General features: G+C 42.6%; 1 protein-coding gene across 4 annotated transcripts; it reads left to right on the top strand.

The window, feature by feature from the left end:
- ALDH18A1 (aldehyde dehydrogenase 18 family member A1) lies at nucleotides 1-27,008 on the top strand. 4 transcript variants are annotated; one of them, XM_072995738.2, is made up of 18 exons: nucleotides 1-133; nucleotides 7,747-7,860; nucleotides 9,191-9,414; nucleotides 10,606-10,755; nucleotides 10,856-10,960; nucleotides 11,946-12,098; nucleotides 12,482-12,572; nucleotides 13,947-14,071; nucleotides 15,230-15,374; nucleotides 15,819-15,892; nucleotides 16,709-16,808; nucleotides 18,056-18,276; nucleotides 21,386-21,523; nucleotides 22,341-22,536; nucleotides 22,705-22,826; nucleotides 24,499-24,685; nucleotides 25,291-25,386; nucleotides 26,054-27,008. In XM_072995738.2, exons 2-18 carry the CDS (start codon nucleotides 7,776-7,778, stop codon nucleotides 26,239-26,241), a joined length of 2,400 nt encoding a protein of 799 aa, XP_072851839.2. In that variant the 5' UTR covers nucleotides 1-133; nucleotides 7,747-7,775; the 3' UTR covers nucleotides 26,242-27,008. The 4 variants fall into 4 exon arrangements, with proteins under 4 accessions (XP_072851839.2, XP_020658729.3, XP_072851841.2 ...); XM_020803070.3 differs by having other exon boundaries at nucleotides 11,946-12,104; XM_072995740.2 differs by lacking the exon at nucleotides 1-133 and adding an exon at nucleotides 2,531-2,549 and having other exon boundaries at nucleotides 11,946-12,104.
- The last annotated feature ends 666 nt before the right edge of the window (nucleotides 27,009-27,674 follow it).

Below are 27,674 nucleotides of genomic sequence, written 5' to 3'. Positions count from 1 at the left end.
GGGAGGGGGCGGGGCCTGGAGGGGGCGGAGCCATTCGACCGGAAGTCTTTCCACTGACATCCCCTCCCGCCGGCCCGAGCAGCTGGGGGAGTGGTGGTGGGTGCGCTGCGCCCCCAGTTTCGAGAGTTCGTAGGTGAGACTGCGGAGCGCAAGCGTGTGTTTGCGGAGGGGGGGGGAGATCGCACCTGGCGTTGTTTCCTCTCCGCATATACGTTGGGGGGGGGCGGGATGGATGGATGGGGGTCCTGCCAGCCGTGGAGGCGCGGGATCACCCCTGTGTTCCTGCTCGTGCGGAGATCTGATTGTGTGGAGGACACATTCTCTTAATTCGCATTTCTTATTCCCTTAGCTTCATTAGCACTTTTTAAATCGTCTGAATGCCATCAAAGAGGCCGTCATTTTATCGGTTTAAGGGCAGTAGGTTTTTAGTCTGTGCTAATGATTGTAAATGTGGAAACAGGGCACTTAAAACACGTCCAACTAATTTTTGCTGTCACTTGTTGTGGTAGCATCTGTTGGCACTGCACCTTCACAAGAAGACTTTGTTATGATCCTGTCTTGAGAGTCATGCACAATCCCCGTATCATTACTTTGAGTAGGCCTATCAGCTGATCGTATTAGTAACGAATGGCAGTTTCCTGATGGTGCTTCTGATAGTGCTTAATGTCACAAAAGTTGTGATCATGCGAAGTGATTGTCATCTGAAAGAATGAACAAGCAAGTCAAGCAGGGTTTATGCAAACGGAGGTTATATCTCAGCACAACCTTTGCATTTATTGACTCTTTCCGGCTTGATAAAACTTGTACAGCAATTTTGGAAAGTTAAGATAAGTTCCTTGTGAGAGGGCAGATTCCAAAATTACTATAAAGTGAAGAGCAAAGTCTAATTCTGTATGAAAAGTGGTTATTAAATAGTGTAGCCATAAATACTTGTATTAACCCCAGGGCTCTCCTTGTGTTTATAAATAAGAGGGCAGTCATTACAGCGGTAGCTTAACTTTGGATGAAACTGAGGTCTTGTCTCATAAAGGATTATTGAAAAGGTAATCTCCCCACCCTTTCCCCTCTTCTAAGTTGGATGCTCCATCATCAGTTTGTTGCTTCCTTTTGATCTTTTAAACAAAGTAGATACATACTGCATTTCAGTTTCTGAGTGAGGTTGCTTTTAAAATTTTGCATGGTAGTTTTCTCTAGTGAGTAGCACAAACTTAGCTTGCTTCTGGTTAATAAAATCTCTTTAAAGCTTGTATACACAAGTCTGTGAACTCCTTTCTCCATCCATTTCTCAACTTCTGTGTCTCCCTCTTTATACAGTATATCAAATTGCATTTGGGGCAAAGGTCAGTATTTAACAATGGAAAGAGAGGGATCTTCTGTTCTTTTTTCTTTTCTTTTTTTCTTTCTGCTGTCTTTTTCCTTTTCTTTAACTGCTGGAGAAGAGAAGTTGTATATTTCCAGGTTGCATTATTTAAGGCATTAGATTTTATATATTCACTGGAATAGGTGCTGCCTAGCAGTTGTAGGTTTGGAGTGGGTGTGAATGCTCTCCTGAAAGATGTAAGGGCAAACACTTGATTGTAAAATCAATGATATGTAAATAGAGTGTTGTATATGCCAGCTCGCACTAGTATGGGGGTATTTATTTGATTTATATACCACCCTTTAGTGGAAATGCTACTCTGGGTGGTTTACAAATTAAAACATGGAACCCCACATGACCCCTTATAACAATGCAATCAATATGGCAATTCCTCAAACTAGATATAGAATAATGAATTCAATGATCTTTCCTTGGCAGGCATCTAAATATAGGATCATATATAAGATCATGGTTGTCTTAAAAGTTTCCAAGATAAGAATCCTTTAGGATAAAAACTAGGGATGCTTGACAGGTTTTGTTTAAATGAGACTAAGTTTGGGCTATTTTTAAGCCCAAGAATTCAAATACTCATTTCCTGTCTCTGCCTTCAGGTACATAATGTTGTATAGCATACAAGATAGACAGAAATAAAAACCATTAAAAAGATAAACATGTGTCAATGAGGCTGAACAAATATATATAACCATTTTGAAATGGCTGTTTTTCCTGTTGCATTCAACCATCAGTATGATTGTTGCTCTGTAGAATACTAGGAGCTGAAGGGATTTTACCTCCAGCTGGACCCAGCAAGTGGGTTGAACAGAGTAAACTTGTGCAGATAGGAACAACTGTAGCATGGGATTATTTTACTTTCATCTAGCATCTTCTAAATGTAGCCAGTTTTACCAAAGACACAGATTAAATCTTGTTTTTGAAGCTTTTCGTAAGGCCTGCCCTTGAACAGGAATTTTCCCCTGGTTTGCCACTGCTTGTTTGGATCGGCATATAATTGCCAGGGTGGGGATCGCAGTAGTTTTCCTTTGAAATGCTGTGCTCCGACCTCTTCAAATTGCCAGGCCAGACTAGACAAACTGGATTTGCTATAAAATGTGCAATGCTCTAAAGTAACATTTTCCCAAGGGAAGCTTGTAAGGCTGACATATGAAGTAATCTAACCAGAGCAATACAGGTGAGTCTTGTCATGGTATTAGATTATTCTTATTCTTTTTCAAGTTAAGCACTCAGAGTATATGATACAAGGCTACTACTTGTTCTCACATAAATAGAAAATATGGTTTTTTCAAGTGATGTAAAGAAATCACCATGGATATTTTGCACAAAATCTTTTTATTACCTAGAATGAATTCTTACTAGTATATCTGCATTTACTATTTACATCTGGTTATTGGAACAGGAATCTCTTGTCTCCTTCACTTTGTCATAACCTGTATTGTGGGGTTGTAGAATAATAACAGCGAAGGACAAAAACTATTGAGGATCTGTTGTGAGGTTGAAAAAAATGTTGATCCAGACAGTTGTTCTTTTTAGTTTATCTCTTTTCAATTGTTGGGTATAAAAAAGGGCAACAGTAATACAGTTGTAATGGTAAAACTGAGCTAGGTTATACCAGTATTGTCAATTATGTGAAATACCATGCAGCAATGTACTTGGAGATATAAGAGTTGAAGAAAAATACTATGATCAAATTATAGTATAGCTGATACCTTTATTAAAGACATACTTTGTAAACTGAAATCTAGCATACGAGATGTTTGTATGTCTGTCATTGTGGGAGCCTTGGGGGACCATACTGCCACCTGCTGCCTTCTTCAGGGTGGCACAAGGAGAACTTCACAGGAATACAGTATGGGCATGTGTTTTTGCTGACCTTTAAAGACTGGCCTGCTGCTGACTTTGTGGAAATAAAATCAGGAATATGCTACCCTAAAACAAGGTTTGATGATTCACATTAGCAGAAAATCCAGCAAGAATCCTGTTTCTGGCTAATGCCAATTGCCATATGAATAAAAGTTTAGTCAGTTCCCTGAAGTCATAGCAGCATTTGCTTAAAGGCTTGAATAGCATAAGTAAATCTGCCGAATTGGGAACAAAACTTGCCACCTTGGTGCCACAGTATTGAAACAAGTGTGCTGATTGTCAGCAGTCCAGGTTAACACAGAACGTAAGGGATCAAGATAATATGTTTGTAATGATGCTGGTGGTGGTGGTGGTGGTGAAGAACTGGCTTACACATTTCCTTTGTCTTGAGGGAGCGTGATGGGCCCTAGTTTTACCCTCATCCTTGAAGAAGTAGAGGTGGACCTTTTCCTCCTGTAAAATTTCTTTGGGAACACAGTTCTAAATCACACATTCCCTCCCTGTGTTCTCCTTCCACAAGAATACTGTATAATCTATATGTCTGATGTCCCTGAAACATGAGACACACAAATAAAACCATGCTATCTTCCAATGAACAGTTGCAAAACAAAAGCAAGCTCATTTGTTAAATGCGTATTAAGGCAAACTCATGTTAGATTCATACAAATGTTTCCAGGAGGTATTTGTGGCTTGCTCTGCAACAGTTCTCTAGAATTTGTTGTTATTTCTAATAGCAAGTTTAGTTAATTTAATGCTGATAGCAGTGGAGCCAAAACAGGGACAATAAGAAACATGATGAGGTGATCAGCATTTTCAGGCGATCTAAAGGCTTATGGAATGTAACTGCATTTTTAAAAACTAACTTCCACCAAGAACAGTCCAATGAAGACTGGCTGTGCTCGGTTGCTATGGCTTCTTGAATGTCCTTTGGGATGAGAGACAGAAAATGGGGACAGGGAGTAGAGCAGCATATCCTGGAGAAGAACGTGCAGACTGGCTGGCCTGCAGACATCCCTCCTGAACCACAGCACTTCTGTTAGAAAGTTAGGATATATTTTGTCAGCGGCCCGCTTGTCCTCACGACTGTGGTCACAGGGTAGGAAAAAGCATGTGATGGAATGTGTGAATTGTGGCATGATGCTTGTTATTGCTACAGTAGAGATTGAACAACTGCGAAGTCATCACCCTATAATTGTAGCAGCAAAGTTATCTGGGCCACACTTTGGACATTACAAGATGGACATGTCCTAATGAGAACATTTTGATGCAAAACAGTTGCCGTTGACTAGACATCTATGAGCATCAGTGTCCAACCATGGTTATGTGCATGATTCCCACTGTTTTTTTTTTTTTTTTGACTGATTGCTCATTTCTTCCTCCCAGTTACACTCAGTGACATAGATTAGACAGGAAGCTTCAGCTACCAGGCTGAGCCATATGTCTGTACCATATAGGTATTTTGAGCATATATTCTGGTTTGTTGATTTTAAAAAATGCATAGCCATAACAGAGCAGTCTGGGATTAGACTCTCCCAGGACATTATAATCTATAGCAGAGTTAATCGCCATCTCTGCCCTACCTACATCTCTATGAGTTGCAAAGCTTTTGCCAGCAACATGAACAAATGTAAATTCCCAGGAGATTCCTAGGGAGGAGCAGAATGCTACAATTTATCTTGCTTGCCTGCAAGGACAGAACAAGCTAGAATTTACAGCCCTAATGTGCACTAAATCCTTTGTGCTACTATCTGTTTCTATTAAAAGCAGGAAAGAATACAGTATGTGGGAAATTATAGAAGTATTTCAGATGTGAGAATCCTGCCACATAACAGAACTGTGAGATGCTCTGAGCAGGTGACTCTCCCCTCCAGAGAAAGGGTATTCATCCTGTTTAGGTTTTTGGGTACAGTTGCTCTTTCTTTGCGATGGCAAGTACACGATTTAGGGGTATTCCTAGACCCAGTCTTGTCACAAGTGACTATGGCATGGAAATGTCTTACCAGCTGTAGCTAGTTTGCTACCTGCCACCATGACTGAATAGGGATAGTCTGTCGATGGCAATGCCCACACTAGTGACCCCCCCCCCACAAGTCAGATTCATACAGTGTGATGTTTTAGGGTCGAAATGCACATATTGAGGAAACAGATATATGTCTTAGTATTATGCTATTCCTTCAGGCATACAATACACTTCTTTACAGTTCTATACCTGAGCAGTCACAGTTTCAGCAGTTTAAGGTAGCTGCGAACTGTGTTGTCTGGTTCCACATAGGTGTAGCTGCTCCGAAGCCTCAGGTAGAATAGAGTAGAGCTGCTGGAGCTTTAATTGGTGTGACTTTCAGCTTTTCCATGCTTCTCCAATTTTGAGAATTCAGGATTTTGTCTCTTTACTTCCAGGCCCACCTCGAGGCCCTGGTAGGTACTCTGTTTTATTCATAAAGTAAGTGCTCTTCCCGAGTAATATAATACTTGAAACAATGAAATACATCTATGAAAAGCGATAATGATCAAAAGGAAAATGCACGGAAAACAGAAATCCAGCCGTATCCATTGATCTCTCGTAAATGCCCAGGTAGAGATGTGGGTGGTGAAAAGAGAGGGCCCCATGGATTCGGCTCTGCCTCAAAGCTTTCTCCTCAGCAGCCTTTGTTGACATTTCAGCCTTCCGCTTGGATTTTGTGCTGCAACGTGGAGCTTTTACATCAGCCACAGCTGCCTGGTGTGGTGTGAGGAGGCGATGCCTTTCTCTGCCAGGAGTCTGGTTGCATCAGCTTCTGGTAGGCTGCTGTCTCTTTTTCGGAGCTACAGTAGTGACAGATCCAGTTTTGGCAGCCGGCAGCTCCTAAGGAATCCTAATTAGATTTTGTTAGGAGTTTGGGAATTAACTCTTCCCCCCCCCCTGAACACAGGCGTGAGCTGCTTCTGTCTGAAGGCTTGCTTTCTTCCCCATCCAGTTTTATTCTTCATAAAAAGTAGGTACAAGTGCTAAGGGTTGGGACTTTCTGTACCTGGGTCAATGTTTCATAAAGGCAGTTTTTGAATCCATATAGGGGACTGCTCTGGCATTTGCACTAGGAGGTTAGTGGTGTGAATCTAAAGATGGGAATGAATGTTGTGTAGCGTCATAAAATGTCCATGTGCTTCTTTCCTGGTCTCAGTGCTACAGTGGTGTTTGGCTGTGGAGGGTTTGTATTGGAAAGGCCTGAGGGAGACGCACTGTCACAATTGTCTCTTTGATATTAGTGTTGTCAAAATGAGACTGGGGTGTAAGCATCTTGTTACTATCACCCTTCTTCTACTTGCCATCTCACAGTATCAATGGCAGCAGCATAATCTTGTAAAGGATTGCATTGGTTACTATTTGACTTGTGGATTTGAAGCAAAGGTAGCAACTGGATTTAGCAATATATTTCAGTTAGTCCTCTATTACAGCTCTGTCTAACAAAGTGACAATCACATTTAACTGAAAGCAAGCTTTGTGGATCTTACTGAGACTTGGTATTCTGTATGCCTACTCAGAAGCAAGTATCCAAATAACTAAAAAAATTATTTGGTGAATTCAGCTTTTTCTATTATTATTTTTATGTGCTCCATCATAGTAAACATATGCTGAGAATATCACTTTCAGGTTAATCTTTTGTAATGACTATTTTGAAAATCCGTAGCTTTCTTTACTGAGTTGTATGGATACTAAAATTTGGAAAAGTTGCAATGTTAAAAGAACCTTTTAACTTCTTTCACATGTTAAAATGGCTGTTGGTTGTCTCTCCCTCTCTCTGTGTTTGATAGCCAGAATCCTGTTGGGGATATAGACCAGATAAGTGGAATTATATTAAATTGTGACAAATTGCCACAGCTTAATGAGTTGCTATTCATATTCCTTGTCATGTGCCATTTGTGTGGCCTGCGCTTTGAACAAGACACACAAGCAGCAACTCTTTAATTAGCAGCAATTTATCAATACAGCTTTTTCAATTACACTGCTGCTGCCATAGGTCGCCACTTGGGTTCCAGCTGATACCAAAGGTGAAGGAATTTCAGAAGAGGAAAGGGGCATTATACAAAGGCCTTGTTTTTATACTGCAGAATTGTAAATTGCTTTGCAGATTTCTAGTGTGCATTCAGATTTTGAAGATCAAATAGGTGGCGATACTTCAGCTATACTGTGTATTACTTATTTGATAAGTAAAACAGTGTAATGATATAGGAAGCATCAGTCTTAATGAATTTCACATTTAGGAGTTTTGCAGCAATGTAATTGATGATAGCAATACTATTTTTAAAAACTAATTTGAAAAGTATTGATACCATTCTTTAAAAGAAGGACATTTCATAGGGTATGTTTTCCAACCTTCCATTGGAGAGCTGCGGTGGGGGTAGGTGCTGATTCCCCTTCCAATTGTCCTGGTATGCTGCAAAGCTTTGACATGTATGTGTCTGGGTGGGAAAACTATCTGGGCTACAGTTTTTATAGCTATATAAGTAGGCTTTCTTTTTTATAATTGCAGGTACTTTTGAATTCAGCAAACTCTTCACAATGCTGTACCGGGCTGCTGTTCTCCCTTCACTGCGTTCGTCAGGACGATTCTGGAGGCAATCTGATGTAGCTGGCTGCCACCCTTGTGCGTATTTGAGAAAAGAGGGCTGGGCATAGTGGTCCTTGTATCAATGCTGAAGAATTGGCAGGGCCAGGCCAATGACATTTTGCTTCCTGAAGCAGACCAACGAATGGTGCCTGCCCCTGGTCATGCTGCACTGTACTCCAAATCAGCCAAGTTGCTTTGGCATAGGAGACAGAAAATTCTATTAGCGCCTTTTCCAGTATTTCTTTGGCAGCATAAATGCAATAATAATTTGCTGCCACATCATGAAACCCCCAAATCTGTTATCTGAGGTAGCTGCCCAAAGCTGCCCATTGATAGAAGCAGCTCTGAGAACTGGAAAATACTAAAGAACTAAAGTCTGAGTATGATTCAAGGCTTGCGTTCGGATTCTTTTTGCTGGCTACGAGTAGATAAAATGGCGGTAGTTTGCCCTTGATGGCAGCCTATGTCTGCACTACCTCTTACAGCCATGCTGAACCATTGACTTGCGTTGTTTACAAATTTTTCTCATAACTTTTTTTTTTTACCCTCTCCTATTTTTTTGATGCTGTTCAGTTGAAAGAAAAAATGTGTGGTGTGATGATGCCAAAACATATGCAAGACATGTTGTATATAGTTTTGTTGCTCTCCCTGAATTGATTCTTGGTTTCTATTTTCTTGTTGCATAATCACAACACAAAATAAACATTCTAGAAACCATACATTTTTTCTTTTTAATTTTTTCTTTTTTTATGAGAAAAATATGTAAACAATGTAAGTCAGTGGTTTAGCACGGCTGTAAGAGGCAGTGCAGACATAGGTTGCCATCAAGGGCACACTACCGCCATTTTATCAACTCGTAGCCAGCAAAAGGAATCCAAACGCAAGCCTTGAATCATACTCAGACTTTAGTTCTTTAGTATTTTCCAGTTCTCAGAGCTGCTCCTGTCAATGGGCAGCTACTCATATATTTGTATATTCATATGCATAGACAGACAGACAGACAGACAGACACACACACACACACACACACACACACACACACATTCATATGAGTGTGTGTGTGGATAGATAGATAGATAGATAGATAGATAGAGAGAGAGAGAGAGAGAGAGAGAGAGAGAGAGAGAGAGAGAGAATACAGTATGTTTATTTTTAATTGAAGTTTTATTACTTTTTGCAAAGAAATTGACCTTGGGCCTAGAGGTCACTTGGACTAATATTTTCAGGCATTCTGAAAGTGGATGGTTGCTGAGGATGGGTGGGTAGGAGGTATTCAGATTTTTAATGTCTTCCTTTCCTTTCCAGACATCTGGGATCTAGGAAAAGGAGGAAGGAATCTGATGCATTTTTTATGTTTGAATCTCAGGCTTACTGGCTCCAAACCTGGTGTTGAGGAATACGTCTGCCCGAGGCTGGAGTAACATCCCTTTTATCACAGTGCCCCTCAGCCGAGCCCACGGCAAGTCCTTCGCTCACCGAAGTGAGTTAAAGCATGCCAAGAGAATTGTGGTGAAGCTAGGCAGCGCTGTTGTGACTCGCGGAGATGAATGTGGCTTGGCCCTTGGGCGACTGGCATCCATTGTGGAGCAGGTAACTAGGCTAAGGGACTTGGGGTGATGGCTTGGCCACTTGTTTTCCTCTTAAATCAATACCTATGCAGACTGGTGGATTCTAAGGCTGTTAGCCCTTCACGTTGGCCTTAACTGAGGGCTGGGCAGAACAGCAATTTAATTAATATGAACACAAGAAGACAAAATGTCTCAGGCTTCTTGCCTACAATGATGGTACTTCAGAACTTGCTCATAACTAGCAATAGTAGCAGATCCCTCTAGTGGAGAAGCGACTGGAGCAGAGAGTCTCTTATTTGAAGAGCAAGAGATGTTACATATTACAGTGGTGCCTCGCTTGACGAGGATAGTCTGTTCCAGCAAAATCTCTGCAGAACGAAATCGTTGTCAAGCGAAAGTAAAAAACCCATTGAAATGCATTGAAAACCATTTCAATGCATTCCAGTGGGCGAAATACCTCAGCGTCCAGCGAAGATTCTCCATAGGGCAGCCATTTCCCAGTGCCTGTAATGCAAGGAATCTGTCCTAAAACACAGTGAGGAACCGTTTTGAAAACCCGACGATCAGCTGTTTTGATCGTCGTTAAGCGAAAAAACTCCATACATTGTTTTGCGATTACTATAGCAATCACAAAATACTCATTGTTAAGCGATTTCCTCGTCTAATGAGGTAATCCTCAAGCGGGGCACCACTGTATTGGCTTCCTTTATCTCACACTTTCCCTCCACATGATCTCTTCCTCCCTCACTTTATCCTCACAACTCCTTTGTAAGTCAGGCCAGGTCCAAAGGATGGGGCTGACCCAAGTCCACCCAGCTCACTGGCAAATTGATCTTTGACTTCTTAAATCCTAGCTAGACACACTGGCCACATTGACATTTGCTGTGCACTGATGCCATCCAGATGTATTCTACCCTGATAGTGTTGTAAAGAAGCAGGAGTTCCAGAGAAATTTTTTAAAAAGAAGAAGGTATTGCAGGGAGAGGAATAATTAGATTTTTCGAATTACTGCAAAGAGTATTCTGAGGATTGTACCTTATTAACTGCCTTTTCTCAACCTATTTTGAGCAGCACCAAGCACTTTTATCAAAAAAGCAGAAAAAGTGATATGGAAAAATATTTTCCCATGGAAGAGCTAGCACAGTCTGTGGAACTGGGAGCAGGATAGGATGACCCTAAAACTTATGACATGTTCCTTCTTTCCTGTCTGCAGGTATCGATGCTGCAAAACCAGGGGCGAGAGATGATGATTGTCACTAGTGGGGCTGTGGCATTTGGGAAGCAGCGGCTCCGTCATGAAATCTTGCTCTCACAGAGCGTGAGGCAGGCTCTCCACTCGGGGCAGAACCAGCTCAAAGATATGGTGAGTAGCTGGGACAGTCGGGGTGTGTGTGTGTGTGTGTCCTGTTGGCACTGCTGTGCATCCCGCTGTGACATGCTGATACGTTTTCCAATCTTTTCAGGCCATTCCTGTGCTAGAAGCTCGAGCCTGTGCTGCTGCTGGTCAGAGTGGGCTGATGGCTCTGTACGAGGCCATGTTCACCCAGTACAGCATCTGTGCAGCCCAGGTAAGAAACTTTGTATGTGATACATGGTCTCACAGAGGCCTAATACGTCCCTCTTGGATCCTTATGTCTGGAACTGATTCCTCCATGGTACTTCCTTGTTCCCATTTGGGCTTAGAGTTCTTCAGAGAGATACTTCACTAAGTCAGTGGTTCTCAAACTTGGGCCCCCAGATGATCTCAGACTGCAACTCCCAGAAATCCTGGCCTACATTGCAAGTGGTGAAGACTTCTGGGAATTGTAGTCCAAGAACATCTGGGGACTCACGTTTGAGAACCACTGCTCATATCTCAAAGGCATGTGTGGTAGGAAACTTAAAGAAGGACCTTCCTGGTGGGTGGTCCTAGGCTGTGAAATTTCATTCCCGGAGAGATCAGGCAAGCCCCCAATTTGCCTTTCCATCAGGTGTCAGGCAGGCTTTTGGCAAATAACCACTTGCTCAAAAGGGGACTTTGAATGGATGAATGCTGATGCATTTGAAGATAGCTTTTAATTCACCTGATGTTTGGCTGAGTAAATTAGTTGAATTGTGTTTTAATATTATAACTTCCAATGTACCTTTTCCATGTTGGGAACCTCCCCATGTCCCAGTTTTGCAAGAACAGTGGGATAATAAAGAAATAATAAAATTTTTCTAGGAGCTTTATCCCTGTCAACCCTATGACTTGCTCCCAGTCCAGTAGCTGCCAGTACCTTAGTTTCATCACTCCTTTGACTGTGCCACACCTCCATGTATGTAGTCAGGTCCTTAGGGTGACTTTTCAAATTTCACATGTGGTTAATGTGACTTCTGTCACTGGAATGGATTGTACACAATTCCCCTTCATTTGCCTTGGTTTGACTTAATAGAATGTACATTCTCTTCTGAAAAGAATTCAGAAACTTTTTAGTTTGTCTCTGTTTTTCCATTTGTGTACTTGATGGCTTTGTTCATACCGAAACTGATAGTGGATAATTTTTGTCAGAGCAGTTCTTTTCTTCTTTCCAGATTCTGGTCACTAACTTGGATTTCCACGACGAGCAGAAGCGTCGGAACTTAAATGGGACCTTGCATGAATTGCTACGGATGAACATTGTCCCCATCATCAACACCAATGATGCTGTGGTTCCTCCCCCAGAGCCAAACAGTGATCTACAGGGGGTAAACGTGGGTAGTGCATTGCAGTGGGTGGTTGGTGCTGTCTTGCTTTTGGACCTGCTAACACGCTAGTTCTGGGCTGTGGTGTGCACTAACGTTGTGGTCACTCTGGATTCTCCAAGTTGGACTGGTAGAGCATGGGGGTGAGTAGAATCCTACAGTGCTGGAGTGCCTGTCTTTCTGCTTCTGGTTGCAGTGCATTAAATAGGGGTATTGGGTGTTGCTTGCAAGTCTGGCTGTTGACTGGGTGCTGATGGCAGAACATTTCACCATGCAAATGCTCCTAGTGCACAATAGCCATGTTTGTGCTTTTCTTTTTGAAGAATTGCATGGGGATATGGTACCTCTCACGTGGTTAGTATTACTGACTTCTGTGTATGTTGCAGGTAATCAGTGTGAAGGACAATGACAGCTTAGCAGCACGGCTAGCAGTGGAAATGAAGACCGATCTCTTGATTATTCTCTCAGATGTCGAGGGTATGAATCCTTTTTCATTATCCAGCCAAATTGGTTGTGCAGTCCTGTCAGAATTCTGTCTCTGCTCATTATCTTAGGTTGCAGAGGAGGCCTTGTAAAAGAGAAGCAATAATTACATTTCTGCTGCTAGTTAGAGACAGAGGTGTGGAATCTGTTAAGGTACCTAGAGTTGAAAAAGATGGGGTCTTCCTTGTTGGAATAGATTAGTGTCTTCCCAAATTGCATGAACATCAAAGGAACAGAGCTTGTTAGACCCAAAAAGAATCAGAAGCCTCACAATCTTCTCTCTGGCTTTAAATTCTGATTCTTATTACCTTTTTGTGCAAAAGCTCATAGGATGAGTATTGTTTGATCTTAACAATATGGAGCAAACTAGACAGGTAATACATCTGTGCTCCTGTTTCTTTCCTTTATTGTATTAATGTGCTCACTTTCTTTACTGGGTGTTTGGTACTTTCCATTTGCCACCAACATGATACTGTGGGTCGACACCAGAGCACTGTGGTTCCCATTTTGCAGTGGACAAATCAAACTTGTGACTACAGATAGAGGCATTTGAATTTGTATACGAATACCCCCGCAGAGGTGGTGATTACAAGGGTCCAGCCCCATGGGACTGGATGGTCCACTCACAATTCCACCACTGCCATGAGCTCTGGAATCCTTCCTATCACTCCGGAGCTTGCAGTCTGTGAGCCACTCTTTGACCGGGCAGGGAGGCTTTTTGTCCTGCCTCCTGCCAGGAGTAGCAAGCCGATTGCAATCTCCAGAGTGATAGGATGGGAGCATGGAGGTTGCGACAGTGGCAAAATTGTGAGTGGACCATCTGGCCCCATGGGGCTGGACCCTCGTTACTGCCACCTGTGCAGGGGCATTCATATACGAATAATCCCATCTCTACTTGTGATGTTACTTTACGCAGCCTGCTACAGTAAATGGTAGCCATGACTTTCTATGTCCCTGTTTCCTTGTACTTTCCCCCATCCCTTGAAAAAAGGGCAAAAGGATGTATGTGACAGAGGCTAGAGTGATGGAAGTAATGGGAAAATGTAGGAGGATTAAGGAAGGAATGGGGCAGGGTGCAAAATGCATAGTGTAGATCTTTGGGAGTGCTAGATTGCTGAGAAATGAAGCTCAGGAAGGAATGTTTGTATGTTAGAAGTAAAATGATGTTTTACATTTGATTATGTAAGTGGGCAGGTATGTGGGCTACAAAGCCCCCAACTGGTTTCCTCTTAAGATCTTGTTTGTGCAAAGTGTATAGCTACTTTACTCCCTCTTTTCCTCTGCCTAGACTCATGCAGCACTTTTTGACCATAATACTGTTGAAGATGCAGTACATGCTTCTAGCACATCTCCATCTCTTTCTTTTAGGACTCTTTGATAGCCCCCCTGGATCAGATGATGCAAAGCTCATTGACATATTTTATCCTGGAGACCAGCAATCAGTGACTTTTGGCACCAAATCACGGGTGGGGATGGGAGGCATGGAAGCCAAGGTTTGTCAGACTTCACTCTGCTTTTGCTTGTGTTCTGTTGTGTACTGGGGAAAGAGAATGGCACTTAGCAACAGGTTGAGATCTTCGTTAATATCTTTTATGATGACTATTTTAGTTATTGATAGGGACGTGGTGGCGCTGCAGGTTAAACTGCAGAAGCCTCTGTGCTGTAAGATCTGTAGATCTTCAGCTGTAAGTTCGAATCCACGCGACGGAGTGAGCGCCCGTCGCTTGTCCCAGCTCCCGCCAACCTAGCGGTTCGAAAGCATGCAAATGTGAGTAGATAAATAGGGACCACCTCGGTGGGAAGGTAACAGCGTTCCGTGTCTAAGTCACACTGGCCATGTGACCACGGAAGATTGTCTTCGGACAAAACGCTGGCTCCATGGCTTGGAAACGGGGATGAGCACCGCCCCCTAGAGTCGAACACGACTGGACAAAAATTGTCAAGGGGAACCTTTACCTTTACCTTTTATTTCAGTTATTATAGGGCCGTGGTGGCGCTGTGGGTTAAACCGCAGAAGCCTCTGTGCTGCAAGGTCAGAAGACCTGCAGTCATAAGATCAAATCCACGTGACGGAGTGAGCTCCTGTCGCTTGTCCCAGCTCCTGCCAACCTAGTAGTTCGAAAGCATGTAAAATGTGAGTAGATAAATAGGTACCACCTCGGTGGGAAGGTAACGGTGTTCCGTCTCTAGTCGTGCTGGCCACGTGACCATGGAAACTGTCTTTGGACAAATGCTGGCTCTATGGCTTTGAAATGGGGATGAGCTCCGTGCCCTAGAGTCAGACATGACTGGACTAAATGTCAAGGGGAACCTTTACCTTTACCTATTTCAGTTACAGAAAAAACAAAACACATATGCATTTTGTTATTTCTGTAACTGAAATAGGTAAAGGTAAAGGTTCCCCTTGATATTCAGTCCAGTCGTGTCCGACTCTAGGGTGCGGTGCTTATCTCCATGGCCTATGCTCTGCCCATTATAAAAATGTAAGTTGCTCATTTAAACTTTTGCCTCTGGATTTAATGCCTGTAGTAAGGGGTTGATCCTTGGAGAGTTCTTAATTTATACCAGATGTTACAGAAAACAGTTGCTTTATATTGTTTTGAAAGCATGCATCTATTTTCTCATTTTTAAGATGCATTTTTCCTTTATAGGTGAAAGCTGCCCTGTGGGCTCTCCAAGGAGGTACTTCGGTTGTGATTGCCAATGGAACTCACCCCAAAATCTCAGGCCACGTTATTACAGACATTGTAGAAGGGAAAAAAGTTGGCACATTTTTTTCAGAGGTGAAGCCTGCAGGTATGTTGGGAGTGGTCAGGAATATCAGTAGTACAGATGCCGAAGAGGAAGATCCCTGCTAGAAGTGGGGATCGGTGGGCTTTTCATTTTGTTTTATTTATTTATTTATTTATTTATTTATTTATTTATTTTATATCCCGCCTATCTGGTCGGTTAAGACCACTCATTTCCCTGGGAATGAAATTCTAGTATAGGAAGGACATTGGGCTTCATATCAGCAGCAGGTGTGGTGTAAAGTTAGGATCCTGCAGGGTGTGTGCATGTGTGTGCAGAGTGCAGGTTTAAAATGTGTACCCCATATCTGTGGACCTGGAGGTGTTAAAGCCCCATCCAAGAACTTAGATATGAAAAGAGTAACTTCTCTAAATATTCTTCTTAGAAAACACAGTAGCTGCAGTTGATATAGTTGCAACTGATTACAACATTTCCTTCATTTCTCAAAAGGTCCGACTGTAGAGCAACAGGCTGAAATGGCTCGAACAGGAGGCAGAAGTCTGGCAGCGCTAGACCCTGAACAGGTACCTGCCTATTCAGTGTATATTATGCTTTGAAGCTTTCAAAAGCAGTGCAAGTGCTTTTTAATAAATACACAAGACTAACAGTCGACCCGTGCAGACATCAGATCTTGCAGCACTGAGCACAGGAAAGAGCCAGTGTGGAAATTGCAACAGTGATTCTTTAATATTAAGCTTCCTTTATGGTTCTTAAGATTGATTAATGTATTCTCAAAGGCTTTCACGGCTGGGATCTGATGGTTGTTGTAGGTTTTTTGGGCTGTTTGGCCGCGTTCTCCAGAACATGGCCAAACAGCCCAAAAATCTATAGCAACCATTGATTAATGGTTTACTGATGTAAAAATGCAGTTTAGCACATAGGTTCCTAGCCCAGGTGCTGATCCTTCAGCAGCTCAACCCTGCTTGTTTTCTGCTAGCATAGGATAGCAAAATGGGGATTATTAGGCTTCTGATGGAGCATTTGGATTGGTGAACTGTGGAGGTTTGATGCCTAGCCTGTATGGTGAGAACTCAGTAGCGTAAGCCTGTGGCACTTAGAAAGAGGGGGAAAGGGAAATAAATGAGGGTGGTTCTGTAGCACAGGTATTCTGAAGAATGATGGTGGAGCAAACTGAGTCCCAAATTAAAGTGATTAGGTACTCATCCAGCAGCGTACAGGCAGGCTAGACTATAAGGGATAAGACAAGGATCTGGCAATGCAACTAGAGATTGAATTGTGAAGTGGGAGGAGCTCATAGTGCCACTGTTATCACTATAGTGGTGAGAGAACAGGTTACATGTATGGAAGTGACTGATGGTTTCTCATGTGTCTTATTACAGAGAGCAGAAATTATCTATCATCTTGCTGACCTTCTGACAGATCAGCGAGAAGAGATTCTTGCAGCCAACAAAAAAGATATGGAAGAAGCTGAAAACAAAGGTAATATTTACAGAATAAAGAGGTTTAAAAACACTGCTTCAGGAGTAGGAGATAGAAATAGTTTTCCATTGGCCCAAGGGGTGATGCAGGATATGTCTAAGGCTCCTGCATTGCATTTTGGCAATCTATAGAGATTAGACAATCAAACGCTAGAAACATCTAAACATTTTATGCCAAATTCTCCTGAAATACTGAAACTTGTCCGCAATTTTGGCTCAATGCTTTCTCATGAATTATCTATCCCTCTCTGGGCTCAATGACTGTTATGGTCCCTTTTGGCTCTATGAGTTTGTCAAAAGAACTGAATTCTAGTGCTAGTCAGAACTCATATATTCTAATCTAGGGCATTCAGTCTGTCTCTAATTGCATATGATAGACAGGGTATGTACATGACATACAAGCTTCATGTGGCCCCCAGTTGCTTCAGGTACAAGCCCCAGTGACATTTCTCCAAGGCCTTGCTGAATATCTGAGCAGCTATGAGAAAAAAAAATCTGTCAGCTGCTCAGAATGGGGATAGGTGGAGGCTTTTACCCCCATTCATACACTAATGATCTTCAGTAAGAATACTGTTTGTCTCCCAAAGAACAGCTGAGTACAGTATTTCTCTGCAGAGGTAGGAAAACAGCATTCTGTGTGGAGCAGCCTCAGGCAGAAGAGAGTGAAGCTTTCATAAACATAACAGGTATTGCTAAATCCCAGTGAGTAGGAGTGGAAAGATCTAAGCCTCCCTATCCCTGTTCGTCCCTGTATGTTTTCAGATGCCACCATGGGCAACGTTAGGGGCAACCATTAGGGCCAAAAAATGTGTAGCTCTCCATGTGAGCTACCAGGTAAAGGGGAGTCAAGGTCACAACTAAGATCATGCTGTCCACAAGGTCACGTTTTCTCCCAAATAAAAATGCCTAACCAACTAAGACGGGCTGGCTCTCAGGCTAGATACAGATCTGTGGCTCATAGATCTGCATCAATGAAGGGACGAAGAATCATGCTGGATCAGTCCAGAGGCCTAACCCATCCAGCATTCTATACTCAGAGTGGACAAACAAAACAGTTCCGTGTGAGTGCAGAACAATAAGCAGTGCAACAGACTGTTCTTGCTACAAGGGCCTTGATGGTTATCTTGCCTCAGGATAAAATTCCTAAATACTATGTTTTAACAAAGTTTGGCCCTAGATTGCTTGAACTGTACCTCTGCTTGGCTTGCAACGTGATAACGTGAATCCTGACTTCTGCATCTCTTTTAGGGAGACTGGCCCAGCCTCTCTTGAAGAGGCTCAGTCTCTCAACCGCCAAGTTGAATAGCTTGGCTATTGGGCTGCGTCAGATTGCAGCCTCGTCACAGGACAGTGTGGGCCGTGTCCTGAGAAGAACACGGATAGCGAAGGATTTGGAACTGGAGCAAGTGACTGTGCCTATTGGGGTCTTGCTGGTGATTTTTGAATCCCGACCTGACTGCCTTCCTCAGGTAAGTGAGAAACATGAGCTGTGGAAGAATAACGTTAATTTGTCTTATTATGGATTGGAAAGAGCTTGTTTTATGGACTTGGCTTTCTGGACTCCAGAGGAGTGAAATGATTCATATGAATCTGCCGTTAGTGCATGTTTGCGTGTATTTATGATAAGAGTTTGATTTTGGTATGGGTTGATAACCCCTTCATGGATTGCTGCCTTGTCGTGACAAAGGGGCTTGAATAATTCAGAGAAGCTATGGGCTATGCCATGCAGGGACACCCAAGACGGACAGCTCATAGTGGAGAGTTCAGACTAAATGCGATCCACCTGGAGCAGGAATTGGCAAGCCACTCCAATATCTTTGCCAAGAAAATTCCATGAACAGAAACGAAAGTCTAAAAGATATGACGCTGGAAGATTAGACCCTCAGGTCGAAAGGCGTCCAACGTGCTACTGAGAAAGAGCAGAGGACAAGTACAAATAGCTCCAGAGCTAATGAAGTGTTTGGGCCAAAGCTGAAAGGACGCTCAGCTGCAGATGTGCCTGGGAGTGAAAGGAAAGTCCGATGCTACAAAGAAAAATACTGCATAGGAACCATGAATGTCAGATCCATGAACCTTGGTAAGCTGGATGTGGTCAAACAGGAGATGGCAAGAATAAACATTGACATCCTCGGCGTCAGTGAACTAAAATGGACATGAATGGGCGAATTCAATTCAGATGATTATCATATCTACTATTGTGGGCAAGAATCCCGTAGAAGAAATGGAGTAGCCCTCATAGTCAACAAAAGAATGGGGAAAGCTGTACTGGGATACAATCCCAAAAATGATAGAATGATTTCAATATGAATCCAAGGCAGACCCTTCAACATCACAGTAATCCAAGTTTATGCACCAACCAGCATTGCTGAGGAGACTGAAATTGACCAATTCTATGAAGACTTACAACACTTTCTAGAACTGACATGAAAGAAAGATATTCTTCTCATTATAGGGGGCTGGAATGCTAAAGTAGGGAGTCAAGAGATAAAAGGAACAACAGGTAAGATCGGCCTTGGAGTTCAAAACAAAACAGGGCAAAGGCTAATAGAGTTTTGTGATGAGAACAAACTGGTCATCACAAACACTCTTTTCCAACAACACAAGAGGCAACTCTACACATGGACACCACGAGATGGGCAATACCGAAATCAGACTGTAGCGAACAGCCCTGCCCTCACCTGTCCGTCACAGCTGAACAGTGGAGTAGGAGCCAATGAGAGGACAGAAGGTGGAGCCAAGGGGGGAGGGGGCTGGATATAAAGGCTGGTGTATGGAGTATGAAGAGAGATTCTGTGAGTGAGAGACAGTGTGAAACTTAAAAGTGAACTTAGAGTGAGTTAGGGTTATGTAAGAATGCTGAATGGTACAGAGAGTTAACAGAGATTTAAAGTCAAAGTAGATTTGATATAAATACAAGTGATTAGTAACCTGTGATTTACTTATCTAATATTAATCAGATGCTAACTTCCCTGACCTAATAAATGAGTTAAGTATTAAAAGCACACTTGTCTCGTTGATTAAATGGTATTGAAGCAGCAATACCTGGTGGCAGCAAAGAAAGAAGAGGGGCGAGAACCTCGTGGAGTCCTGAAGGAATAGGGGCTTCAGAGGGGATCGCCACACAGATTGATTGTGTTCTCTGCAGCCAAAGATGGAGAAGCTCTATACAGTTAGCAAAAACAAGACCTGAAACTGATTGTGGCTCTGACCACCTGCTTCCTATAGCAAAACTCAAGCTTAAACTGAAGAGAGTAGGAAAAACTACTGGGCTAGTCAGGTTTAATCTAAATCAAATCCCTTATTGGGAAAGGAGTACGACAAGGCTGTATATTGTCTCCCTGCTTATTTAACTTATATACAGAATACATCATGCGAAAGGCAGGACTGGAGGAAGCCCAAGCCAGAATTAAGTTTGCCGGAAGAAATATCAACAACCTCAGATATGCAGATGATACCACTCTGATGGCAGAAAGTGAGGAGGAATTAAAGAATCTTAGGAGGGTGAAAGAGGAGAGCACAAAAAATGGTGTGATGCTCAAACATAAAAAACTAACATTATGGCCACTGGTCCCATCACCTCCTGGTAAATAGAAGGGGAAGATATGGAGGCAGTGACAGATTTTACTTTCTTGAGCTCCATAATCACTGCAGATGGGGATAGCAGCCACGAAATTAAAAGCCTCCTGCTTCTTGGGAGGAAAGTGATGACAAACCTAGATAACATCTTAAAAAGCAGATACATCACTTTGCCGACAAAGGTCCGCATTAGTCAAAGCCATGGTTTTTCCAGTAGCGATGTACAGAAGTGAGAGCTGGTCCATAAAGAGGGCTGACCACCGAAGAATTGATGCTTTGAATTGTGGTGCTGGAGGCGACTCTTGAGAGTCCCCTGGATTGCAAAGAGAACAAACCTATCTGTTCTGAAGGAAATCAATCCTGAGTGCTCACTGGAAGGACAGATCCTGAAGCGGAGGCTCCAATACTTTGGCCATCTTATAAGAAAAGAAGACTCTCTGGAAAAGACCCTGATGTTGGGAAAGTGTGAGGGCAGGAGGAGAAGGGGAAAACAGAGGACGAGATGGTTGGACAGTGCCATTGAAGCTACCAAAATGAATTTGACCCAACTCCGAGAGGCAATGGAAGACAGGAGGGCCTGGCATGCTCTGGTCCATGGGGTCACAAAGAGTCAGACATGACTTAACGACTAAACAACAACAACATGGGTTGATAGGAAACTTCATTTTTGAAGATATGTCTTCTGTTTCCCTTTCTGTCCTCTTAAAAAGTTGTCAAGGCAGCCACTTTTTCTTTTTGCATCAACAGTACAGTTTACCTCTAAAGCTTACTGCAGGTAGTCCTGTTTAAGCCAGTAGTCACTAGACTCACAATCTAGAAAGCTTCTACTGGGCTGCAGATCCTACATGCATGTCTGCACATGTTGGCTAGGGATGTTGGGATTTATAATGTAGGACATCTGGAGGTAGCCAGTGTAGGTAAGGCTGTTGTAAAAGACAGAAAGGTCTGCTACTGCTATGAATGTATTTCCTAACACTGGTCATGCTCCCTTTGTACTGCTAGGTATCCGCTTTGGCTATAGCCAGTGGAAATGGTTTATTGCTTAAAGGAGGAAAAGAGGCATCATGCAGTAACCAACTCCTCCACCAACTGACACAAGAAGCACTTTCCATCCACGGTGTGAAGGATGCAGTGCAACTGGTGAGTACTTGAGGGGGTAAGGCAGCTTGAGAAGGAGGGAATGTGCTTATGCTGGTATCAGAACCAAGATATATTCTTTAGAAAAAAAGAAGCCAGATGTTCTGGTGGTTTTATCTTTTTAAAGACATGTTTATTTCTTGAGGTAATGCATAACTATGTCCAAAAGAGAACCTTTGGTGGAAAAAAAAATCGGCAGTTTATCTCAGTAAGAATGAAGCATGTTTATTTCATACAGGGCAGATATTTCTAATTTAAATATCTTGGCTGCATAAATCTTACCAGAAAGTAAGTTTTTTTTTTCTTTTTTGCTTCATTATGTTGAGCATTGCTTATGAAAGTTACTTTTGGGGATGACAAACCCCCCAGAATCTCCTTGCCACTGTGGCTAGAATCTATGCTTAGTGAAGGATTTTAGGACCTGCTTTTCCAGGCTCTGGCGTTGCAATACCATAAAGCAAATCTAGATAATTGGGTTCTTGCAGTACAGGCAGGCCTTCTGGACTGGGCAAGGATCCTGGAAATAATCAGCTCCCTTCAAAGCTCTTCTAGATATTTTCTTCCCTAGTGAATGCATATGGTATTGTGTCAGGCATTACCTTATTTATTCTACAGTCCAGCTATACTTGTTCTTGGCTGTACACAGAAGCATAATTTTCTCTAAAACAACCAGGCTCTTCTCTAAGGCATAATCCCAGAGTGGACAAGCTTGCAGTCTGATAACATACAGACAGCCACACATTTCCCACCACAGCTCTTAAATATGTATTGGTTTGTTTAAACTGTTTTTAAAGAAACTTGGCTTGCTTGGTCTTTTCAGGTAAATACCAGGGAGGAGGTGGAAGACCTGTGCCGTTTAGAAAAACTAATAGATTTGATTATCCCTCGTGGCTCATCTCAGTTGGTGCGGGACATCCAGAAAGCTGCTAAAGGGATCCCTGTGATGGGACACAGTGAAGGAATTTGTCATGTGTATGTGGACTTGGAGGCCAGCGTTGAGAAGGTCACCAGAATAGGTAAGAGGACAAAAATCTTGTTTTTCAATTGGCCGGGCTGAATGGAGGATGTGATGGCAGAGAGGATGAACGTTCAACAGTGGTCCCAGTTCACCGGCTTATTTTAGATGATCAACAGCTGTTTGCAACATACCATTCTGTGTAACCATTTGTCTGCCTTTCATCCAGTGAGAGACTCAAAATGTGAATACCCTGCAGCATGCAATGCCCTGGAGACGCTGCTGATACATCGGGACTTGCTGAGAACTCCTGTGTTTGACCAAATCATTGACATGTTGCGCGTGGAACAGGCAAGTGAAAAATGGCTGCCTTGTATGGAGTGAATGTGAAGGATGAGCTGGCAGGAGTTCCTCTGTTGTGAGCAGCTCACTGAAGGTAGAATACAGCAGATACAAACCCTGAGGAATTTGCTAATGCATTACACATGGTAGGGCACAGGTTTTTCATACAACACCGTTATTTTGGACATAGCATGGAGTTTAACCTTGAAAACACATTTCCGTTGGAGCCAGCTTTTGTAGTGGTACAAGCTGATCTTGAAGTTCTGCAAGGCACCTCTCTGTCTAACCTGGACTGGAAAGCCACCAGAGACAAGTGTTTAGAAGGCAGGTTTCTCTTGAAGTCATCTCAGATTTCTTAGAACATATGAATTTTATGTTTGTTAAACTTCTGCGGGGGGGGGGGCAAGCATAACTTAAGATATTTAGTTCCTACAATCAGTATTCTTGAAGCAGGACTTGGAGGGTTGACTGGTAAATGTACCTCTTCTGCTAGCCCAGAGTCTAAAGGCACTCTGAACAACATAGAAAGAAGTTGCATTGTTGTCCAGCAGCCACAACCCATAAAATGGCTGCTTCTGTGTAGAATGTACTAAGAACCTTACTTTAATGTCTTTGAAGAAGAATTCACTAAAAAAAAACCCCCAACCTATAGAAAGACTCATAGGAATCTGTCTTGTACCAAGTTTAGGCCATTGGTATATCTAGCCCAGCCCTGTCTGCACCAGTGACAGGGCAACTTTGGCAGCGTGTAGGAGTATTTTTCAGATTGGCCAGCAGCTTGAAGGCTGCACTTCGAGGAGGCCTAGCTGATGTGTTGAAGCTTTGGCTTAAGGAGCTGATGAGTATTCAAAATTGCTGATTTACTCTCTTAAAAATAAATATAATGACAGAATGACTCTATATTAAATAATGATACGACTTATTAAGTTTCATAAATAAAATAAACATTAATTAAGACACTTCTGGCCTTAAATGTAAGCCTCGTTTTTTAACTGAAGAAATGTTGTCGCAAATTCTGCTGGCCAAATATATTTTTGAAAAAAACATTTTTGAAAAACTTTGGGAGGGCAGAGGCTGCATGTAGATCATGTACTGTCCGTTGCCACTCCTGGAGTGCTGTGACTGGTTGCAGCTCCTCAAGAGTTTCCAGCAGAGGAATTTCCCCAGTCTCGTCTGGATGGTGTCAGGATTTGAATTTAGAATTTTCTACATGTCAAGAAGGGTATCCTCAGCACTGAGTTACAGTCTTTCCCCACATGGCATTGTGGGTGATCACGGAACAAAGGAAGACTAATTGCCTTAGAACAAAGGAGTCGACAGCACAGATGTCCGAACCAGCGGAGCCTACTGGCAACGCCCCGAAAGCTCTTTAATTTACTTAGCATGATTTACATAGTATGTTGTGAGAGAGACAGATAGGATACTAGTTACCTAATTGTAACCAGGATTGGCTGAAATAACCCTTCGATCTTATGCTTCACCTCTAAGCGAAAGGGCAGAAGAAGGGGCTACCCTGCCTGCTGGCAGTTGCCACATCCTGCCAGGAGTGTATGCACGTCACTGGAACAGAATGCAGCTACAACCTTCAAGCAGAAGTTTCCACATGGCATGGGTTGTCTTTTTGTGTAGGGCTGTCCTTTATTGAATTAAAATGTTCTGAAGTGTTTTGTGGTCCTCTTAGGTGAAGGTTCATGCTGGCCCAAAATTTGCTTCCTACCTGACATTCAGCCCCTCAGAGGTGAAATCGCTGCGTACGGAATATGGAGACCTGGAGTGCTGTATTGAAGTTGTGGACAGTATGCAGGATGCGATTGAACATATCCACAGATATGGGAGTTCCCATACAGATGTCATCATCACAGATAATGGTGTGTGGCCAGGGTGACTGTTCTTAGGGCAGCCTTCTTCAGACCGATGCCTACTAGAGGCACTGGCTGGGCTGTAACTACCATCATATGGGAATCGGAGCCCAACATGCATCTCCGAGGCTGTCTTAGTGCCTTCAACTGTACGTGTCTCAAGCCTGGGGGAAGGCTTCTGATTTTGCATTTCGCCCCTTCTAGGATTGGGTTTAGGCCTTTTAAATCAGACCTTTTTAAGAAACAGGAAGTGACCAGCTAATCACTTCCAGTACTGAAAAAAGTCTTTTAAAGACCTGACACTGCTCCCTGGTTTCTAAGGGGTGCAATTTGTATTTTGGATCTGGAAATGTATGTGGTGTGTTTTGGGAGGTCTGTGGTGAAGGGTCTAAAGAGGTTTAGGAGGTTGTACTAGTCCCTTTAAGGGAGGCATATACAGCCCCCAAGCTGTGCTTTCCCCATCTGTACATTAAGGGTTCTGTAGTTGTGTCAGTTCACATGGGGTTTCCTATATTAAACAAGCATCTACTGAAGCAGAGTTGTTTTTTAAGTCTGCACACTGTTTTGTTGTAAATCACGGCACGTTGAGCCTTTTCTCCTTCTCCCTTTGTCAGAAAAAACAGCCGAGTTCTTCCTTCAGCATGTGGACAGTGCTTGCGTCTTCTGGAATGCCAGTACCCGCTTCTCAGACGGCTATCGCTTTGGGCTTGGTAAGTGTGCAAGCGCCAGGCACTCTGCATTGTTTGCAGTCAAACCAGACCGTCTGCTTGAAACAGAAACCGTTTGAATTCAGGAGAAAAGGGTTAGCTTGCCTTTTTCATACAGTCTCATCCTGTAAAAAAAATAAATAACAATAATATGCAGAGGGATAGTATAGGTTGCCATAGCTAATTGATCAGATATCAAGAGGTGTTGGTTGTATCCCTGGCCATGTGCACCAGTGCCAAAACAATGTACACCATTCCTCTGTGAACACCAATTGTATTTTTGATCTACATGTTAACAACAGCACAACTGGTACTGCCAGCAATATGTAACGATCAGCATATGGGTAAAACTTGCGTTTCTGAGTACAACGTGCAGGCAGTTTCAAGGTGGTAATTCTAGTGGAGAGAAACTGTGATACAAATGACTTGATGAACAGGAAGTATTTTGCTGCTATACCTTTAATTCTTACGATGCTGTGTCACAAAAAGGAACCCACAGTCCTATGAGGTACATGACTGAACTGGTCAGGACCTCCAAGATAATGCGTGAAGCATGTTGAGGGGAACATGGTCTGATCATTGTAACTTGGGTTAATGAACCGGATAATAGAATTTTCCCCATTCACTTTCTTGCTACCATCTGTGTAATTCTTCCATTCTTTCCTTGTAGGGGCCGAGGTTGGCATCAGCACATCACGCATCCACGCCCGTGGGCCAGTGGGAATTGAGGGCCTCTTGACTACGAAGTGGCTGCTAAGAGGGGAGAACCATATAGTGTCCGACTTCTCAGAGCAAGGGAGTATGAAATACCTTCATGAAAATCTTCCCATCCCTCAGAGCCAAAGGAACATCAACTGACCACTCAGATGAAGAGTGTGCTATTTATGGACACTGTTACGCTTGTGGAACCTAGTCTGGAAGGACCTTCACTTTCAGTCATATAAGTGTTTCCTGCACTCTAAACGTCCTGGTCATTCGCGGGGCTGGTTATAAGTGGTAACTTGTAGGCCATGGTTTGGCACCCAGAAGTTTCATTTCCCCACTCACACTCCGTAGATGACAACAGGTGCAGATGATCCAAGCACCCTCGCTCTAGTAAGGATCCCTTTGTCCTTTTAGGTCAGAAAAAAGAACGTTGGCTCTCCTTACTTCACTCCAACTTTGGGGTTGGTAGTGGATCTGTTTGTTGATCTCGATGTCACTTCTTACCCCATTCCAAAAGTGTGTGTGTGTGTGTGTGTCCCCTCATGCTTTCCTTGCTATGGGAAAAGATTAGGATAGAAACTGTTAATCTTTCTGCTTCCTTTGGAGATTTGAAATCTGAAAGGTTGCTGTGAAAGTGCTTTACCACCTCATATCTTATTTAAAATATTGTAACGTCTTTAACCACATTCTGTTAATGAATGAATTCATCCAAACAATGCTTTTCATGCTCAGTTTATTTTAATTGCTGGTTGATTTGGGGGCAGAGAGACAATTACTGTTGTATAATTATGACCCTTTAATGAATATTTGTACCAAATATTTTTGTTCATGCCTTTTATATGGACTTTTGTTTCCCTTGATAGATTGAAAATATTTTTCAGATTACTTGGTTTTTCAAATAAAACTTCTTTGCAAAATGACTGAGATTTGATAAATTGTTCCCCTACAATGTCCATTTGCTGGTACAAAGCAAAGATCTTTTTGAGAACATGTTTGCATATCAAGTTCTAAAAGAAGAGGGCCTGGAGGAGGGATGCGTTTTCTCTGATGGCAACAATGTATGTCAGCCACTAAAGTATTGGTTTCTGCACTCTGAAAAGGTCTATGTTTTTATAGTAAATACACTCTTTGGCCTTCTGTTGTCACGGCTGTGTACCTGCTATAATGTTCAAAATGGGAGCAGTATTAAATCAAAAGAAGGAAAAGCAGAAGTATTGTGGCATCTTTAAGACTAACAGAAATATTTCAACATGAGCTTTCATGGATCAGAAAGACTGCAATCTGAAACACCATACTGAAATAAATCTGTTAATCTTAAAGGTGCCACAGTTTGTTGCTACCTTTCTGTTAGACATGTTATAACTTTGGCCAACACTTTGGTGGTGGTTACTTTTCTGCCACCTTCTCACATCAGTTGCATGTGTATTTTTAATAACTCAATGTGCCACCAGGACACAGACTGTGGCAGCCTGGAAAAGTCTGACAAATAATACTGTGTCCTCTAATTGCTGACTGAGGCAGCACTAGAATGGATTCTACATGGAGAACGGAATGGAACTGGAAGCCTGTGTAGTTATTTGAACTAG

The sequence above is a fragment of the Pogona vitticeps genome, chromosome 3, assembly GCF_051106095.1.
Source record: "Pogona vitticeps strain Pit_001003342236 chromosome 3, PviZW2.1, whole genome shotgun sequence".
Classification (NCBI taxonomy): Eukaryota; Metazoa; Chordata; class Lepidosauria; order Squamata; family Agamidae; genus Pogona; species Pogona vitticeps.
Note: the sequence above shows the minus strand (reverse complement) of the source record. Positions and strands in the feature narration are given on the sequence as shown.

Excerpts from the sequence above, each read along its gene's own strand:
- ALDH18A1 (XM_020803070.3), top strand. The coding sequence starts at position 7,776 with ATGCTGTACCGGGCTGCTGTTCTCCCTTCACTGCGTTCGTCAGGACGA. Across the intron at positions 9,415-10,605 it reads TGGCATCCATTGTGGAGCAG|GTATCGATGCTGCAAAACCA; the intron begins GTAACTAGGCTA and ends TCCTGTCTGCAG. Across the intron at positions 15,893-16,708 it reads CAGCGCTAGACCCTGAACAG|AGAGCAGAAATTATCTATCA; the intron begins GTACCTGCCTAT and ends GTCTTATTACAG.